General features: G+C 32.8%; 1 protein-coding gene across 6 annotated transcripts in view; it reads right to left on the bottom strand.

The window, feature by feature from the left end:
* Positions 1 to 20,889, bottom strand: part of Usp15 (ubiquitin specific peptidase 15) — a 103,414-nt gene that overhangs the window by 35,853 nt on the left and 46,672 nt on the right. For 5 of the 6 annotated variants that reach the window (XM_069987784.1, XM_069987785.1, XM_069987796.1 and 2 more), the window contains 2 exons: positions 16,087 to 16,173; positions 8,935 to 9,079 (listed from right to left, as the gene is read on the bottom strand). In XM_069987784.1, the coding sequence (XP_069843885.1) occupies positions 8,935 to 9,079; positions 16,087 to 16,173 (232 nt within the window). The remainder of the gene's footprint in view (positions 1 to 8,934; positions 9,080 to 16,086; positions 16,174 to 20,889) is intronic. The other variant, XM_069987786.1, reaches the window with a different exon arrangement.

Below are 20,889 nucleotides of genomic sequence, written 5' to 3'. Positions count from 1 at the left end.
ATGCAAGTGTAATCTGAAAGTGTTATTCATTTTACTATCATGGATTTCTTATAAACAACTAGTAATGTATTATAGTAAAAACACAGATGCCTACATAATACTTATAAAAGTCTTAGGAATTATTGTTAATGCTTCTATTACATATGAAACTGGCACATACCAAATCTGGTACATAACTGAAGCACCATAAATAATCACTGTAGACTGGTTAAGGTATTTTAGGCACTCCTCCTTTTAGAGCTTGCACACATGAGAAAAGACAGTAAACAGTGAAAATTCCAAAATTTATGTAATGAGTGTATGGATAGTGTTAGTTTTGCTCTAGTAAAATACATTTATGATAAGGACTTGTGTTGTAAAAAAATAATGTAGGAATTTACTTAAAATATAACGTTACAGTTTATTTCCGGTACTTGTCTGCTATTTTATAACCAGATGAACAAACTATAAATTGTAATGAACAGGAATATACTCTAGTAAGTGAACTGAAACCCTACTCAAATGTCATCTTCTTGATGCAGCTTCACTTACTTCCCAAATGGTTCTCTCATCCCTTTTTGTCCATGACATGCTGTTGATCATGTGACTATAATCATGTAACCAATATTAATGGGGAAAATCTCAAGTGAACCAATCTGTACCATGCTAAGATTAAGAGGGGTAAATACAAATGAGATCTCAGTACTTTTGTTCAGTCCTATACTCTTTTAGCTAGTGATAGGGCATTGTGTTTTGGAAATACTGGAAGTCATCATTTAAGCTGGTAATTATCTGCATCTATCTTATTCCAATAATAAATGTCTCTCCTACATATGTTTACTATAGAGTTTAGTTTTGGGACTTCATTTTTATAGATGCCTTCATTTAGATGCAATAATTCCCATGATTTTAAGTACCATCTTCCACACCTACATTTTGTTTTCTAGTGTAGGCCTCTGAACTACTTATATGGAGATTGAACAAGTATCATAAAACAAACATGATTAAAATTCATAACCTTCTCCCAAACTAAATTTTGTACCCCCTTACTGTGTCCCTTTTTCCCTCTGATCTCATTAGGTATATTAATCATTATGATACACAAAATAGAATCTATAGACACATGACTTCCTTCATATTCTATTAAATTAAGTGCCTTCTATATGCTAGATGCTATTCTAGGTAATGGCACTACAAAAGTTACTAAAAGTCCTGTACTCATGGATCTCTTATTTGTATGCTTTATATGCATAGGAGTGATATAGGTACATGGTTTTCATGTAAGGATAGGAGGTAACAAGTCAAATATAAATAGCACACCAGTTGGTCATGAGTGCTGAATGAAATATGGGGAGGGCAGCTGCTGTTTATAGAGGATAATTGGGGAAGGACCTGATTCCAACAAAGAGGCAAAGATGTAACATTTGGAGCAAGACAATCACAGGGGGAAAAAAGTCTAAGTTCAGAGACTTAGATGCAGAAATATTTTTGGCATGTGAATGGAACAAGGATGAAGTAAAGTTATCTTGATGGACATTAATAGGAAATAGGCTATCTAAGGCTAGATTATATAGGATCTTATGCTGTTTTAAGGTCTTTGATTTCTTTTGAGAGAAATAAAAGGCATTTAATGACAACAAAATCGCTAAGAAAGAAGTGCAAAAATTTAGGTGATATGTTGGCTTGAAGTTTTCAATATCTGTAACACAATAAAATGAACTCTTCTTGAATGATCTGGCTTTTGCTTACTTCTTCAAATTCATCTTGTCCTCCCACACTACTTCATTTATTATTCCTCAATTTACTCTTCTGGTTTCTCAAACTTGTGTGTTTTAGGAACTTTGTGCATGTCTTTGCTCTATTTAATGTCAACACATAGTGGCCTACCTATTCTTTGGTGTAAACTCCACAGACACAAAATTTGTGTTGTTTATATTAGTGCTTATCTGAATGAAAGACATTTAATAGGCTCTCAACAAATGTTTTATGAGTCACCACGTATTTGAATATCCATTTTGAAGATAATGCTCTGAATAACTTCTTGTTCTGAAAATTTATCATTAAAGGTGGAAAAACTTTAAGTGATATCAGAAGAATAAAGAAATTCCATGAAGAGTGCTTGACTTAATGTGAACACTTACTTCAAATGAGTAGCTATAACCTCTAGAAAAACTGCTCTGAATACTAAAACAACAATACGACCTTGTAGTAAATTTCATGAATTATATGGGGACTATTTATTTAAAAGTAATTTTTAGACCACTTAAAAAATAAATGACCATTAGTGACTTGCTTCTGAACATTATACTTTATGGTTAAATTATAAATTTTGTTAGGTATATTTTACTATAAAAACTACTTAAGTGGTTGATTAATATAATTAAAAAATTCATTATCAGAATATTTTCAATATAACGATTCAGCTAATTTACTTTTATTGCAGTAACTGGGAAGTGACTTAATACTTTCCTAGTCTTAGTCTTCTCATTAGTGAAATAGGCTATCTAGACCCTAATTCACTGTTCTCTGTAAAGAAGAAATGAGAAGGCAGAAAAACAACAAAAAATACAACCTGTACTATATATAGAGGACAGTGTTATTGGAGGCTGAAAGTTCACTATTGGGCTGTTAATGTTTTAATGTGGGGTTGAAGACTAGCAATTTATTTTGGATATATACTATTCACTGAACAATGTTTCAGCAACCAACACACTACTCTTCCTGCCACAAATGGTATAACTCAGTGTAGAGAAGTGATTGATAATGTTTTTGTAATTGGTTTCCATGTATACTATACTAAAAGAACACTGGACTACTGTCAAGTAATAACAGTTATATGTAAAAAGCAACACAAAACTATTTTTATTTTACCTAAAAAACAAATATGGTTTTGCAAGCAGATATATTAAAAGATAAAATCTAACAGGTAAGGATCTTTCAGTACACTAGTTTTAACTGATTGGAACTTAAATGTATATATTTAAAAGAAATAGCAGACATCAAATTAAAACCCTGAAATGGCTTTTATTCTTTAAAATATCTGTCAGTCCAATCTACTATATTTTTTATTGACTATGCTGGAAATCAGTGTCTCACATCTGTTATTCTAGCAACTGAGAGGGCTGAGATGGTGGTTCATAGCGAGCCTAGTGTCTCAGACTCTAGGAGAAGGTGGGCTGGAAGCATAGCTCAAATGTGTGCCAGCTGAACAAGAAAGCCTAGCAAGTAATGAGGCTCTGAGTTCAAAGCTTGGTAATGGCAAAAGAAAAGCATAGGAAAGAAACAAAAAGAAAAGGAAGTTATACAATTTCTGGGCATTTTTGCAGGAATATAATTTGTCCGTCCAGTTGTAAACACTAAATATTTACTTTACTTTTTCCTAAACCAGCTGAGAATAGGGGCTCTCATTCCTCAGTCCATGTCTTTCTAAAAGGGAGGAATATTTGCACCTCACCCTAGTCTAAGCAGAAGGAAATATAAAATAACAGTATCCAAGTTAAGAGGTAACATGGCTCTACTTCAAGTAAGGTTGTTTTCTTCTTTGGGGGACAGCAGTTATTGAAATGGAAAGAAGTTTAAATATATTTTTAGTGATAGTTTGCTATATAAATTTTGGTTCACAAGGTGTAAGGAACTCAAATAATTGAGATGAACATTCTGGGTTAAATACCTGCCCTAAAAAGTAGATTGAAATTTTAGCTATACTCTCAGTTTATCAGAACAAGCTTAGCTTGTATTATGTTTTAAGCTATCTTAACTATGTCTTATTCTTAGGGATGACTTTTTTTTTTAATGAAAACTGTATTTACTGAAATATGAGGCTGGAAATCTGAGTAAAATTCGAAAGCTTCATGTTAAAATGTGATTCTGAGAATTTGGATTTCAATATATACAAAAAGAAGGTACTAACTGGGTGCTGGTACACTAGCCTGTAATACTAGCTACTCGAGGCAAAAATCTGAGGTTCATGGTTCAGAACCAGCCATGGCATGAAAGTCTGTGAGACTCTTATCTCCAATTAGCCACAAGAAAACTGAAAGTGGAGCTATGGCTCAAAGTGGTTGAGCACTAGCCTTGGGCAAAAAGAGCTCAGGGACAGCACCCAGGCCTCAAGTTTAAGTCCCATGATCAGAAAAGGAAAAAAAAAAAAAAAAAAGGAAGGCATTATAGCATTGTTGTATTTAACTGTATTTAAAGCTATGAAGTAAATAACAGAACAGAAATAACTGCTTCCGTAATGACTTTTATGTTGCTTACAATATAATGAAGATCTAGTTTCTTGAAACAATGTCACTTCTGTGTAGTATACCTTATTCTCTTCAATTACATCTTTAAAAAAAATCTTTCAACTTTCTCCTTAACGTTCTTCTAAATTTAATAACTTTTTCCTAATTCAACAGATCATAGAAAAGAAGTTGAGGGGAAAAAATGCTTGGAATTTCAACCTGTTTTATATTCCATAAGACTATCAAGTAAGATTTGATTAGAAGTATTCATTTTCCAGTGATTTTCTAGACTCTAAGGAGCCCTGTAATAATCAAGTAAAGAGTTTGAAAACAACCATCTTACGCTGTGCTGCTTTCCAGTGGACAAGACCATATCACTCCCCTCCTTCAAATCCATCTGAAGAGTTGCTTCTTCCAGGAAGCCAATCATGAGCCTCCTAGGTAGGCCTTGACAATGAAAAAGACAAGGGTTGGAGTGCTCCTGAAACTACTGAACTAACCCTAATTACCTCCAATAACTTAATTTTAAAACTGGACGTTCTATAAATGGATTAATAGATTAGTGGTAGTAGGAAACTATTCTATCATACTATTTGTACTATCAGGACGTGGTAAGGTAAGCCTGTAATCTAACTACTCATGAGGTTGAGGCCTAGGATAACCAAAATACTTGTGTTTCAAAGTACTCTGCAAATTTAATATACATAAGCATTTATAATTTAGTATCTCTCTCATCCACAAGTTTACCTAGGAAAAACTACACCAGCACAGTTCAAGTTGGAGCAGATGATAAATACCATGGTTGCAATAATACTAAACGAAAAAGAAAGTATATTCAAATTCTCTTCACATACTAGGACCAGTGAAAGAAAAATAAAACTAGTAGGAAAGAAGAGGAAAGAGGAATGGAAGAGTAGTCTTTCCAGAGTCATTCTGTTTAATTTTTTGAGTAAGAAAAGACAAAATAACATCAACCTAACATATATGTAGTATTCATGAAATATTTGCTGGCCACTATCTCTTTTCTCAATAAATGAGAATTAGGCAAATAACTTTTCTGGGAAAAAAGTAGATAGGCAGGAGAGCTATGTCCCCAGTCCTGGTAATTTAACTCCATAGGTTATACTTTTAACCTATATATTAATTTTGGATTTATGTGGGTTTGTGTTTTTAAGCCATACTTTGGTATTCAAATTGTTCCTCCTGGGATTCCATAAGAAAAAATATTTCTGAGCCTGTAAGGATCTTAAAAGAGCAGGGCACTTTAATAACACTAAATTATAATAATTAAAGGTTTAAATATCTAGACCATAGTAGTCCTAAAGGTCAAAATAGAAATATCTTACAAATGTCTATCATTAAGTACATATTAACTTAAAAATGAAGATAATACTACCAGTAATAATAGTATTGACATTTAATGATTTAAATGAATGCTACTTAGTTTTTTATTTTTATTTTTTTTGCTTTTCACTGTTATTCCACATTTATGCCTGGACTGACTTGGACAACTATCTTCTTATTACACTTCCCAAGTAACTGGAGTGACAGTGCATGCCACCACAGTGAGCTTTATGTTTTGAGATGGGTTCTTGTAAACTTTTTTGTCTGGGCTGGCTTGAACACTGATCTTCCTAATATCTGCCTCCCAAGTAATTGGTATTACAGTCTGAGTCACTAAGCGTGACTGAGCCACTTAGTTCTCAATACTGCTTGATCAAAGATTTCACTATCTCAATGTTACACTAAACATAACCCATTCTCATGAAAAGCATTGGTATGCTTTTCACACGTATATTTTATGTAGATATTTCAATAATTATGTTAAACTAAGATGATCACACAGTTTTTAAGATCACTGAATTAAGTTACGTTAAACTAAGATGATCACACAGTTTTTAAGATCACTGAATTAAGAAGTTACATTAAAATTCATTATCTAAGTGTATTTTTGGAAGCTGATAAAATGCCTTTGATTTTAAAGAAGTTATAAGGAAGACTATGGACACAGTATCTGACAAAAATATTATATATTGATCTTTTCATCTGTGGATGAATAAATTTCATGAATATTCGTAAGAGGCTACTGTCAGTATTCTGAATTCCCATCTTGAGAAGTGACCTTTGAACCAACTAGAAATCACAAAAATTAAAAAAAAATGAAACTAAAGTCCTAGCTTTGTTATCTATGGACTTGGAACCTTCTGTCTTGTGTACACACACACACACACACACACACGCACGCACACACACACACACGCGCGCATACATACACACATATTTTAGGGTTATTATGGGGACTGAACTCAGGACCTCGTGCTCTCCCTGAGCTTTCTTGCTCATGGCTTATACTCTACCACTTGATCCATAATTCAAGTTCGGCCTTTTCTGGTTAAAGATAGGAATCTCTCAAACTTTTCTGCTCAGGTAGGCTTTGAACAGAGAGCCTCAGATCTTAGCCTCTTGAGTAGCTAAGATTATGGGTGTGAGCTACTGGCGCTGGGCTAAGACTTTTGTTTGGTTTAGATATGAAATAATATTCACTGCTTAAAAAATTCATTGATGAAAATTTTATTTAAAAAATTTAAAAGTCATTACTCCCATAAAATCACAAACGAATTACCCTCACAGATATGTCTCAATTCAATTGGAACAAAGAATAGGGTCAGTGACACCCAAAGTACTGTAATATAATGGCTTGGAATAGGAGTACAATCGAATGAAGTTGGTTTTTTTTTTTAACATGTTAAATGTCATATAAGAATGCTAAACAAATGCAAAGTCTAGCTCGGCCCAGCTAGTTCAAAGATTTAACTTTAATACCCATTTCTGAGAAATTATAGTCATTCATTCAGAGAAAATTTTTACACAGAATTATCAAATGTATAAGAAACCAGAATGTTGCATTACATTAGAAGAAATCTGGTCCAAATGCGGGCTAGACTTCCAATGAATAATTAAACACTAACTCTTGTCATCACCTGACAGATTTGTAATGCCTATCTTATTAAAATATTTCCTTCATCTTTATAAAAAAAGCACCAAGTCTGATTTTCTATTTTAGGATATTAAAATGAAGCAAAAAAATGGACTAATAACAAGCTCTGGAACCAAATAGCCTTGGCAGTACAAGTATAAAATGTTGCATAAAAATTATACAATATGTTGATTAGAGGCAGGGTTTTTGGTACTAGTAAACAACCATTTACTAGAGATCTTTTAGTGACCAAAAATGACAGTCCAATAGCCATCCATCATATTAAAACACAATTTCCTAGCTCATCTGTATCTCTAAAACCTCAGCACCCATTACTTTATCTGAAGAACTATCTAAATAATAATACATTTTAACTTGCTCTCAGATGATACTCTTTTCTCCTTTCAGAAAAACAAAGTATAAAGTTGCATTATCTTAATTCCAGAATCCTAGAAAAATAATTTTGAACATAGTAATAATTACAATGAACAAGTACTACTCACTAAAAGATTAATATGAATTTATTAAATTGATAGGCATCTATTTGAGCAGATAAGGCTATTTAGTGAAAGTTTTGATTTTAAACGAAGAAATCAGAAACTGACTATGTACCTGCTATCCAAGTTTCATAAGGGATGCCAACTCTTAACCTAGAAATTAGGATAAGTAAATTTTCTTTGGCCAAGAATGCTAGCAAAATAAGGATTAATCTAGGAGGTAGATGGATTAATGATAGTGTAGAAAACATCTACTTGGAACACTGAATGGTAAGAATCATTCTTTTCTCAGTTAAAAACATGTTCTCACCAATTCATAGTCTGCAATTAATCTATATATTTGGAGGTTGCCTTCTGTGAACAAGGGATTCAATATTAAAACTTGCTTAGAGAATAAAAAAGTAAGATTTTAAACAATTCAGAAATTCACAAAATACTTCCCAAAGGAGTCAAAGTTCAAATATCAAGAATAGTCTAACACTGAGGGTGAAGAGGAAGGAAAGCTAAGAAATAAATACAGATCAGGTGATTTTGACCAAAGTAGATTATATGCATACATGTATCAAAATGAAACCTTTTAGTACAATTAAATTAAACCAATAATATGATGTTTAAAAATGAATATTAGCAGTACGTGGGGTTCTTTTTAAACATAACATTTTATCTGTAAAAGGGAAACAAAATCCACAGGTCTAATTTTCCTATATAGTGACAGTGATACTAAAATACATATCTCTTTCATGACTCAGAATCAAAGACATAAATGTTTAATGTGGAAAGAGTTTATAAACCAAATCAGAAAGATAAGGAAAGCTTCATGAGAGAAACAAGAAGCAATGAGGTCTCACATTAAAAGATCTTGAAGGGAAAGTGATTAAAACATGAATTTTAAATCTTAATTTCTCATTACAGGAAAAGAACTAAAAAAGATTCTAACCAAGAAAAGAGATATATCATGATTTCCCCCCCTAGTTTAGCTAAGTTTCTTGCTTAGAATCAACAATTTTGAGTTAAATAGTAGTCTAGTCTATAGTAAGATAAATAATCATTTTATCTAATTGAGGAACATGAGAATATTCTTTATATTACTGATGTACTGGTATCAGGCCAAATGTGTATGATTAAATCAATCATAAAATATAACCTGTCAATGCAATACAATATTTGTGTAATGACATGAATAACCCAGCTTCAGTCTTCTTCCATTAAATGTCTTCCACAAAACAGGAATTTTACCTTATTTAGAAAGACCTACCTGAATAGCTGAATTCATGAAACATGTATTTCCCAAGTTACTTAGGCCACAAAGGCCTGGCTGTTCATTGTTTCTTCCAGGTTCTGAATAATCATAATTCTTATAAGCAGTATATGATGGGAGACAATAATTTGAGTTTTTCACACTGGAAGAGAAACGTGTTTATCAAAATGTGGCCAATTATACAATAACATTGTTACAAAGAACAGAGTACTGTAAGCTTAGTTATGACAGGGGGGTTATGAAGTTTTTTAATAAAACACTTAAGTTTTTTTAAAACATTATCCTTAAACAAAGTAACCCCTTTAATGAAGGTATTCTTTTACCACTCACAAAATTACTACCTCATACATCACACCAACCAGTACAAACATTATTATATCTTTCTACCCTTGAGTAACTGGAGCAGCATCACAACTTGCTGTTTTTTATTGTGGCATCAAACTTAAAAGCATTCAGATTTTAAACACCACCGGCAGCAATAAATCATCTCATTTATGTCCCTTTTGCATCCTGCTACCGTAGAAACAGACAGAGTTGGACTTGAGTTACAGGTGAGAGCAGAGAGCCACAAGGCCACTGTGACATCACTGGTCTAACGCACTGGAGATTCTATTTTTAGTTTCTAAGCTAGACCAGCAATATCTGGTATTCACATGCAGAAAAAAGCCTGCGGGATCCAAAAATACAAAAATGAGCTAAAATAAGTATATCTAGTACAACTTGCTTTTTGTTTCTTCTGGTTTATTAAAATGACATACTTATTTAGCTAGAAAACCTCAAGATAATTTTTACTGTCAGTGTAATGAATATTAACCTTAAAAAGCCATAATCTAAAATATAGAAAACTGGAATAACTTTAGAAGGAATTAAGAAATCAGTAAGTTATATGATCCTTTTTATATATAATAAAATAATTTTGGGGAAAAGGATAAGCTTTTCCTTAATTTTTAATAGCCTAACTTTTATAAAATACTCATGATAGATGCTTTGGATATAATTTAAAACAAAAACATGTTTTCATTCACTTAAAAGATTAGAAAAAACTTGAATGGAAATCAAAGGCATCTGATAAAAGCAAATGGTAAAACAAATAAAATACAATTTTACAAATATAAACATGAAAATCAGTAAATCCAATAATTTTAAGTGGCCATATTTTATTCCTAGAATTACTTAAAATACTTTTATTATAATTTCAAATACTTCATGCTATCATTATACATATTATACTCTTACTTCCGTATAACAGTTTAAATGAACTGTATTACTATACACACAACAAACTGCATAGGTAAAATCAAATCAACCCACAATTACATACAAAACTAGTCCTTTAACATTTTTTTAACTAAGGTATAAATATTTCCTTTTCCTTACAAAACAACCAAAAAGGGAAAACTCATTTCAAAAGACAAAACATGCGAGAGACTGATGGCTCAGGCCAGTAATCCTTGCTAGTCAAAAAGCTGAACTCTGAGGATTGCACTTCAAAGCAAGCTCAGGCAGTAAGGTCTGAGAGACTCCTGATCTCCAGTAAATCACAGAAAAAACTGGGTAGCTTAAGGGGTAGAGCGTTTGAACGAAAAGAGCTCAGGGACAGGACCCAGGCCCAGAGTTCAAGCCCCAGACCAACTCTCCTCCCCACAAAAAAAACAACAACAAAAATAAAAAATATCTGTATTGGGAAGCAAAAAAAGGCAGTCTTGATCAATTCAAATTCAAAGCTGCTAGACTTGTAGCTACTTGTTTTAAACTTAAAAGTTAAACGCAGGGCTGGGAAGTTGGCTCAGAGGTAGAGTGCTTGCCTCACATACATGAAGCCCTGGGTTTGATTCCTCAGCACCACATAAACAGAAAAAAGCCAGAAGTGATGGTGTGGCTGAGGGACAACGCCCAGCCCCAGTTCAGCCCCCACGACTGACAAAAAAAAAAAAAAAAAAAAAAAAAAGTTAAAAGCAGTAAAAACAGTACTAAAGGATTTTTTTTCTTTGCAGAATACTAATATTGCGCTTCATATCTCACTTTACATTTCCAGTAATGAATCAAGTAAAGCACTTAGTATGTTCATCTATGATTAGATTATGAAATCTAACTGAGTATATGAGAAAAAAGGCTAAAACATGAAAAAGGTGTTTTTTTTAAAAACTATTAGGTAGTGCTAAAAATGAGATCTAAACATTTTTTTAAATAAAGCTTGTGATACTTCACATCTTGGAGAAGAAAAAAAGTATATATTCTGGCTGTAAAATTAGAATAAAATTTAAGTAACCAGATATAAAGGATGCCCTATTACTTGCTGGTGCCTAGACACACACACACACACACACACACACACACACACACACACACACACACACACACACACACACACACACACACGCACGCACGCACACGCACACACAGGCATGCATGCATGCACGCACGCATGCACACAACACACACACAAAGACTAAAAGCACATTTACATGGTCATTCCAAACATAGAGATATTTACTTGTATGTCTTTGTTCACAGGTAACAATAGATGCTGGAAGCTTTGAGCCAGGCCACCTTGGATATTCAGTCCTCCTACCTTTGCCTCCCATGTAGTTGGATTATAGTTTTGAACCACCACACCTGGCTCCCAAATAGTAATAATAATAATAATAATAATAATAATAATAATAATAATAATAATAATTCTAGTGAGAAGTAATTTATAATCCAAATTATAAGCACTTCATACCATATGTTAAAATCATGGGAAATGCTAACAAAATACATGGAACTCAAAGCTCTAAACCAAAGTAAGCCTTAAAAAAAAAAAAAGAAAAGCTCTTACTATCTTTCATGACTGCTAAATTTTCCCTAAAGATCTTAAGCTATTTTTCAGCTTTTAAGATGCTTATGCCACTCTGTAAAGTGAATTACTAATAGTAATTTTAATACAACACTAGATCAATTCTGTATTAGAAATACCTTCTCTTGAAAATAGTTATATTAAAAAATGCAAGGTTATTTTAAAATAGCAAATTTTACCTGTTCACAAAAATCTCAAATATACTTTTCAGTATTGATATGTGGCATTAAAATATAATTTAATCATCATGGCTATCATCATGTTCATTTTGTAGTTAAATGTTTTCAGCTAAGTAACTTATCAAGAGCCAGATGGCTAGCTCTGGTAGTCGTAGAATCCACAGTTCCTGCTTAATTCCATAGTGAGAATCATTTCCATTTCAAGCAAAAGAGATTTAAATAAAATGTGCTCTGATGTGGACTGCCAAAGTCCAGGAAATAAGTACATTAAAAGTATTTTCTTTTTTTTAGTGGCAGTGTTCCTACTGTAGCTGGGCAGAAAATACTGTTAATAAAACTGACCCATACAATGAATTTTACAGATATTAAAAACACACATAAATAACTGAAATCACCAATTATTCTATAGACTACACAGGGAAACAAAACTATAGCAACAGATTGTTTACAAAACTAGTTTTTAGTAAAATCTTTATTAAACAAATGAAATAATTTTAAGTATGCTATGATACTTTAAAACAATACTGTTATTTCTGGAAAGAAAACTTTAAATCTTAGTAAATGGGTCACAGCAGAATGGTTCAAGCCTTGGATTTGTAAATATGTTTCATTTGAGCTTGTATTAAAACTATTGATTTTAATATACACTTATATTTGTAGAATATTTCCACATGCCTGAAGTTTCAAAAATACACTTAGTCTTAGGGCTGAGGAGTGGCTCTAGAAGTAGAATGCCTGCCGAGCAAACTTGAATGCGTGAGTCGAATCCCCAGTACCACAATTTTAAAGTACCTTTTAAATCATACTTACATATTTTAAATAAAGCTATGCTATTTCTACTTGAAGTCTTAAGCCATTACTTATTTCCAATAAGTACAATGAAAGGTCAAGAAACAAGTTTTATATAAAATACTTATTTAAACATATTCATACAAATTTTTAAGGTAAAATGGAAAAAATTACTTCCACTCTCTGAATAATGAAAGTCTGCTCTTACTAAGAAAAGTAATTCACACATAAAAAATTTAAGCTCCAAAAGATTATAGCATAGTAACCCAACAGTTTCCTATAAAAATTCCTTAATACAAAAGGATTTTCATATGTAAATTAGACAGATACATAATAAAGATATAGAAGTTGAATAATTAAAATCTGCTATAAAACATAGTAACAAAAAAACCCTGCAATTTCTTTCAGTAGTTTCTTTGGTAAGAAGTTTGGAGATTAGATTGCACTATCAAATTTTTTATTATGGGAAGAAAATAATAAGACAAAAAAAACACACCAGACCAATTATACTAATGTAGTGACTTGTCAAAGTACAGTCTATATTTAATATTGCTTATATACAATGCTTACAATCTCTCCAAAAAATGATTTATAAATACACATTACACCTATAAATTAAGTTAATGGTAAATGTGAGAGCCACCTGCAGTTGACAGGAACACAGTAATGTTTTGTAAACTACAAAAATTATTATTATTATTACTGTGTTGGTCCTGGGATTTGAATTTGGGTCTGAACGCTGTCCCTGAGCTGCTTTTGCTCGAGGCTAGCACTCTACCTTTTGATCTGTTGCTCCACTTCTGGCTTTTAAAAAAATAATAATTTATTGAAGATAAGAGCCTCACTAACTTTCCTGCCCTGGCTGGCTTCGAACCTTGATCTTCATATCTCAAATTCCTAAGTAGCTAGGGTTACAGGTGCAGGAAACCAGTGTCCCCACAAAAATTATTTCTGATGAATTTAAAAGATAACATACAAGATACAACCTGAGTTACAGGATGATGTGCCTTTTCTATCTTTTTGCTTCTGAATATAGCATTTTAAAATAGAAAAGTATTGTGTATTTTTCATGATGTCTTCAATACGTTACTATTACATGATAGCAATGTAATGGTAATGTTAATAGAGTACACATTCTTTATGAATTGCTGAAGTAGAGGAGTGAATGTTTTAAATCTACTTTAGTACTAGCAAACTTCTGAAATAGTTGTACTAATAAATTCTTGTAACAATGGAAAACGATGTTTAATTTTTTTCCCCAGTATGCTTGAGGTAGGGGAAAATGGGCAGTTTCTTATGGTTTTAATTTATAAAATTGTAATTAGTAGTGCATTTGAACACTTAAAATGTTAATCTTCATTAAAAAATTGTAGTTAAGTACTGTTTTTCATTTATTTGCTATATATATATGCACATATGTACATATATATATGTATATGCCCTGATAATTATCTTGAATTGAAAGTTATAAACTAGTCACAGCAACCCAAGTTTTTAAATGATATTTTCCAGATAATCTTATCATTCTTCATTAATATAGAATACTTTCTTATCACATTAAATTCTTTCTTTGGGAGAGGGGGGAAGCTGAGCACTTGTTCCTGAGCTTTTGTTCTCAAGCCTAGTTCTCTACCACTTGAGCCACAGCTTTTTGGCGTTTTTAACTGGAGGTAAGAGTCTCATGGACTTTCCTGCCCAGGTTAGCTTTAAACCATGATCCTCAAATCTCATACTCCTGAGTAGATCTCATACTCCTGAGTAGCTAAGATTAGGTGTGAGCCATGAATGCCTGGCCACACTGAATTATTAATTTTTTTTTTTGGCAGTAGAGGTCTTTTTTTTATTTTTTATTTTTTTTTATTTGTGAACATACTGTACAGAGGGGTTACAATTACATGGGCAGGTACACTGAATTATTTTATACACAAATATCTGCTTCAGAGTTTTCTGATTCTACTGACTTGAAAGTGTAGCTTTAGACAACATTATGCTGCTTAAATCTTTATATCTTTATACTATGTTGTATAAATTTATCAGAACTAGTCTTTTCTCATTTTTCTTCTAAAATTGTTCGCTATTGTTATTTGTAATTCAGATGCATGTTTTACCAAATATTTTGCCAAGTTTTAGGAAAATTAAAATTATAATTACCAGTATTATTTAAACAGATTTCACAAATAGTTTTTAGCTTTTTAAATTTACAAATTGGAATAATCAGATGCCATTTATGAACTGCAAAAAAAAATAGTACAAAGAGTTAGCTACCTAAATTGTTAATCTAATATATAACAATGTAAATACCCACGGGGAGGGTGGGGAAAAAAAAGGATGTTAATCATCTCTGAATCGAAGTTCTTCTCATAAGCTGGCTGGGTTCATTACATATAATAAGGCTTTGTATTTATCTTTTCTAGTAAAAGAAAAATCCAAAACGGGGAGGGTGGGGAAAAAAAAGGATGTTAATCATCTCTCAATCAAAGTTCTTCTCATAAGCTGGCTGGCTTCATTACACATAATAAGGCTTTGTATTTATCTTTTTGTTTGTTTGTTTTGGGGGGGTCTGGTCATGGGGCCTGAACTCTGGGCCTGGGTGCTGTCCCTCAGCTCTTCAGCTCAAGGCTAGCGCTGTACCACTTGAGCCACAGCGCCACTTGCGGCTTTTTTTTTCTTTTTGCTTATGTGGTGCTGAGTAATCGAACTCAGGGCCTCATACATGCAAGGCAAGCACTCTACCACTGAGCCACCTTCCCAGCCCTGTATTTATCTTTTCTAGTAAAAATAAAAATCCAAAATTTCAAGGTAATATACCCATAGAAGTTATAGTGAAGCCCAAGTTACCTCCAAACTTTTTTTTCTTACAATAACATACACATAATCCTAATGTTTAATTATTCTGGGGACAGGAAGTTTTTTTCCCAACCCTCAAAAAATTGTCTTTTTACAAACATAAAAATATGTATTGCTTTCAAGCTGAGAATCTCTAATACATGGGTAAACAACATACCTAGTTCCAAAATGACATCTGAGGTTTATATTTGTCCTACAAACTGGAATCCTAACAATTTCCTATATAGATATATTTCAATAGTGTTTAGAATAAAAATTCTGGAAGTATTTTATTTCCTCCAGAAACTTATTCATTTTATATTAAATCAAGAGGTGTTATGTAAATTGTGCCTTCTTTCTTATGAAGTTAACTCATGAAAAACTAACCAGTAATTTAAAAGAAAACCAATTTTAATGCATTATGATTATTAACCTAAATTTTAGATACAAGATTTTTTCTCTTGCACACATAATAGGGCGACCAATTAAACAAAGTTTTTAAGATTCAGTGCTTACTTTCTGTTGTTGATGTTGTTATAATTATTTGATAGAGATGAAGGAGAGATCTTTGGTAAAGTTGAAAAATTGGATGCACCTGGGGACCTTTAAAAATATGAAAATGTTAAATTAGATAAAAAATGAAGAATTTTGAATTATGAAATAAAGAAAAGAACAGATGACAATGTTGTAGTAAATGAATGCTGGAAAACAGATTCATGAGAAAAATCACTATCCTTTGGTTTTTAAATTTCCACTGTATTTTTTCCTTTTAAAACAGTACAAAGGGAAGTAGTTTCAAATAATATTTTTCTAATTAAATATACAAGTTAGTGAATTAAATATACATTAAATATACAAATCAGAGAAACGAAAAGATTCTTTCTCAGTAAGATACACTGCCACATTTTAATTATATATAATATCCACATACAATTCAGAGAAATTAAGTTAACAATTCATAAAAATGTAGGTAATGGGGACAGAAGAGCAAAATGATTTCTGAATATAATTTGAAGAAGTAATATTTGGTTGAAACTATCTCAAAAACTGACTATATAAATCTGTAAATATGACTATATAATATATGCCTCATTAATTCAGAATCTGTCTTTTAGAAAAAATCTCTACTACTGTTTTTTTTCTTTTCTTCTTTTCTGTTGTGGGGCTTGAACTCAGAGCCTGAGCAATGTCCTTGAGCCTCTTTGGGCTCAAGGCCAGCACTCTACCACTTAAGCCACAGCACTACTTCTGGTTTTGAGTGGTTAATTGGAGATAAGAGTCTCCACGAGGACTTTTCTGCCCAGGCTGGCTTCGAACCATGATCCTCAACTCAGCCTCTTGATTACCTAGGATAATAGCCACGAGCCACTGGCACCTGGCTACTATTGTTTTTTAAACAATCATTATACTTTAAAGGAAGGACTTATTTTTAGGTAACTTAGATTTAGCAATATATTATCAGCATTATATATATAACAGTACACAAAACAGAACAAGTAAAGGCTAAAAAATTGCATAAATAAGAAAAATTCAAAATTTTGAGGTTGTATATATTATAAAATATTGGTATTCTTTTTCCATTTTGAGCTGATAAAGGTACTTGGGTGAGACTTCTATTTAGGTGCCTTTCTGACTGAAATACTCTTAACAAGCTATTGATTTACTGTACTAAACTAAAATAGAAAACTATAATCATTCAAGGTTTAACAGAAAAGTATGTAGACTATTTTATGAATTGTTTTAATAATCTTAATATTTTTGGACAATGGTTTTCATATATGAGGAATATCATAGCATTTTGATTTGCACATTAATTTTTTTTTTCTTTTGGTGCTAGTACTGGGGCTTGAATTCAGAATCTGAGCACTGTCCTTTAGCTGTTTCACTCCAGGTTGGCCTCTAGCATTTGAGCCACAGATCCACTTCCAGATTTTTGGTGGTCAACTGGAGATAAGAGTTTCATGGACTTTTCTTGCCTGGGATGGCTTCAAACAGCAATCCTCGGATCTCAGCCTCCTGAGTAATTAGGATAATAGGCATAAGCCCCCAGCACCTTGCTATGAATTTATGAGTATTAAACTTTAAATGAATAGATATAATTATAACGAATTAAGGACTTTAACTTTCCAAATGTGATTGAATATTACTTCTCAGAACACATAAAGTAAAATTTCCACTCTATCTTATGTGTGTAATATAGTTATTTATTTATTCATTCTTTTTTCTGCCCAGCTGTGGGTTTTCAATAACAAATCTAACTAGGGACTGTATTAGAAAGGAAACACAATGATATATCAGTGAGTTAATTTGCATTTGATAATAATTACTATGAAATTCATTCGAACACTCAAATATTCATTAAATGATTACTATACTCTTTGCTCACATTTAAGTACTAGTAATAGAAAAATACACAGTTCCTGATTCAAGTAGCTCACAATATCAAAAAGAAAAATGACACATAAAACAATGTATTATAACAAATTGTAATATAAAAACTGGTAATAGTAATGGGGTTGATTTACAAATGATATATAGCTAGAGAAAACAGTGGGAACTGGGACAATTCTAAGTAAAAACAATAGCTCATGCAATTGTCTGGAACTGTAGAAAGTCTGATGTGTTTAAATGGGAACTACCAGGAAGCCCATTTTGACAAAACGGTATTAGTATAGTGGTAAGAACAGAAGTTAGTAAAGTAGGCATTGTAATAAAATGCCTTTATTTTTCCATGAAGGAATTCAGACTTTACACAAATGTGCTGGGACATTCTAAAAGACTTAACAGAATACCAACAAAACCAGACTTACATTCTGGTAGGTAACTTTCAAAGAGAAAAAGACAAGATCATGAGATCATTTAGGTGATTATAAAGATAAAATCAGTGAGACTAAAAGCTAACTTTTAAGGGAAATGGCAAAAGCAACCTCTGTTTGACAGGAAGCAGTTCTCAAAGTATAGATATGAATCCTGGGAGTCTCTGGAACTGTTTTATGGTGCCTGTGAGGTTAAAATTCCTTTATAGTAACAAGAACATGTCATTTAAGTGCTATCTGAAAGCTTCTCTTATGTGTACAGATAGTGGAAATGGAATGGTAGATAAGACTTCTGGCACACTAGCTTGAATCATCTGAGTGGCAGTGCCACTGCATTCTTTATCACTCCAAAGGAAAAAAAAAACATTTCACTTAAGAAGCTCATGTTGAAAATAAATATTATTTGTTTTTTGTATATTAAAATTTCACCCCTAATTACAATCATTTTAGTATATTGTCTGATAAATTGGGAAGTTTGCATAAAGCACATATGCTGCATACTGAAATAACATGGCATGAATTACCAGTGAAATTCATTCTTTTCACAGCCCTGCTTTTCACACTCTTCCATAAAACAACTTCTTGTTGTTATTGATTATAGGTACCTAGCAGGCATTTTCTCAAAGAATCAATTAAAGAAGCGTACCAAGTCAAAGAAAACAGAGTATATATTGCCAACGACAAAATGAGCTGTCAAACAGTACAACTTTGACTCTCCCACCACGAAGTTGATACATTTTCCAAAGATTTTACTCATAAAACTGTGATAAAAGATTACATAATAAAATACATCAAAATCTGAAAGGTCTGTATAGCTCACTGAATAGTTTTTAAATGACTGAAATGCATGGTTTCATGTGGAAGATTTTAATATAAAAATATAAACAGTTCACTGACATGGTTTCAGATGCCATAGTGCACTGAACCTTTAAACTTTAGACCACCTGTGCAGGCACTAGTGGCTCACACCTCTAATCTTCACTACTCAAGAAGCTGAGATCTAAGGAGCATGGTTCAAAGCCAGCTTGGCCATGGAAGTCAAGCTGTAGCTCAAGTGGTTGAGTACTGATCTTGAGCTCAGGACAGCATCCAGTGCCCCCGTACTGGGAGACGGACACACACACACAGATACACACACACACAAACATAAATTTATACCACTGTATGTCAAATTCTGATATAGTAGCTATTATCTGAAAATACTCATCCCTTTTGTCATTATATAAAGCTGAATTTCCTTCATGTAGTTCAAACAATTTATCACTGTAAGTCATAGGCAAAACTGTGAGAATTTGGCTGTCTTCTATTTAGCCAGTATAATTTGCAAAAATGTAAAATAATACTGTATAGTACAATTTTTTTAGTATTTTGCTCTTAGGAAAATTATATGCATGTAAAATTGATAGTTATTTAAAATATCTAACACAAATTTCCAACATTAGTTTAGAAGATTCCTCTGTGATTTTGACTAAAATGAGTCAGGGTAAAAAAGGAGGTATTATATTCCAAAGAAAGAAAGGAAACATCCGAAACCACACAAGTGCTAACAGGACATTAAAAAGCATGGAAAAATAGGAAGATATCACAGATAAAAGAAAGAAATAGTTCAGCCAAGATTCCCCATGAGGTGAAAAGAATCAAAAATCATAATTACTAGGTAAGTCAGACAAAACTGATGATAAAAGAATGGCTAATAAGTCCCTTTTTTCAATTTATAAGAGGACTCAGTGGCCAATCTGTCACATCAAGCTACAGGAGAGGCTGAGAAGGGGAGGACTGTAGTTCTAGGCCAGCCAAGGCAGAAATGCACATGAGATTCTATCACCATGAAGGAAAACTGAATGTGGTGGCATGTGTCTGCTTCCAGCAATGACAGGAAACAAAGTAGGTGGGCTACAGCTCAGGCAGGAAGTTATGTGAAAATAAAGACTCTATCCTAAAAATGACTAAGAAAAAACAAAGCTGGAGACATGGCTCAGGAGTACTTGGCCAGCCTAGCTAGTGTGAGCCCGGGTTCAAACCCCCCAGCACTGAAAGACAAAATAAAAAATAAAATAAAAATCTTAGAAAAATATCAAGCCCATTCTAAAATCAGTAAAACAAAATAAAGATCAGAGCTCAAATTAACAAAATAGAATGTAAAAGAAATTACAATGGATCAATGAAATAAAGAGGTTGTGCTGGGCACTGGTGGTTCACACCTGTAATCCCAGCTACTCAGGAAGCTGAGATCTGAGGATCAAGGTTCAAAGCCAGCCAGAGCAGGAAAGGCCATGAGACTCTTATCTCCGATAAACCACTAGAAAACTGGAAGTGGTGCTGTGGTTCATGCAGTAGAGCACTGACCTTGAGCTGAAGAGCTGAGGGACAGTGCCCAGGCCCAGTTCCAAGTCCCAGGACCAAAAAAAAAAAGAGGTTGCTTTGCTGGGTGTTGGTGGCTCACACCGTAATCCTAGTTACTCAGCTGAGGTATGAGGATCCCCGTTCAAAGCCATCCTGGGCA

This window comes from Dipodomys merriami, unplaced genomic scaffold (genome assembly GCF_024711535.1).
Source record: "Dipodomys merriami isolate MVZ:Mamm:240054 unplaced genomic scaffold, mDipMer1.0.p SCAF_10, whole genome shotgun sequence".
NCBI lineage: Eukaryota > Metazoa > Chordata > Mammalia > Rodentia > Heteromyidae > Dipodomys > Dipodomys merriami.
This window is presented reverse-complemented; position numbering and strand designations above follow the sequence as displayed.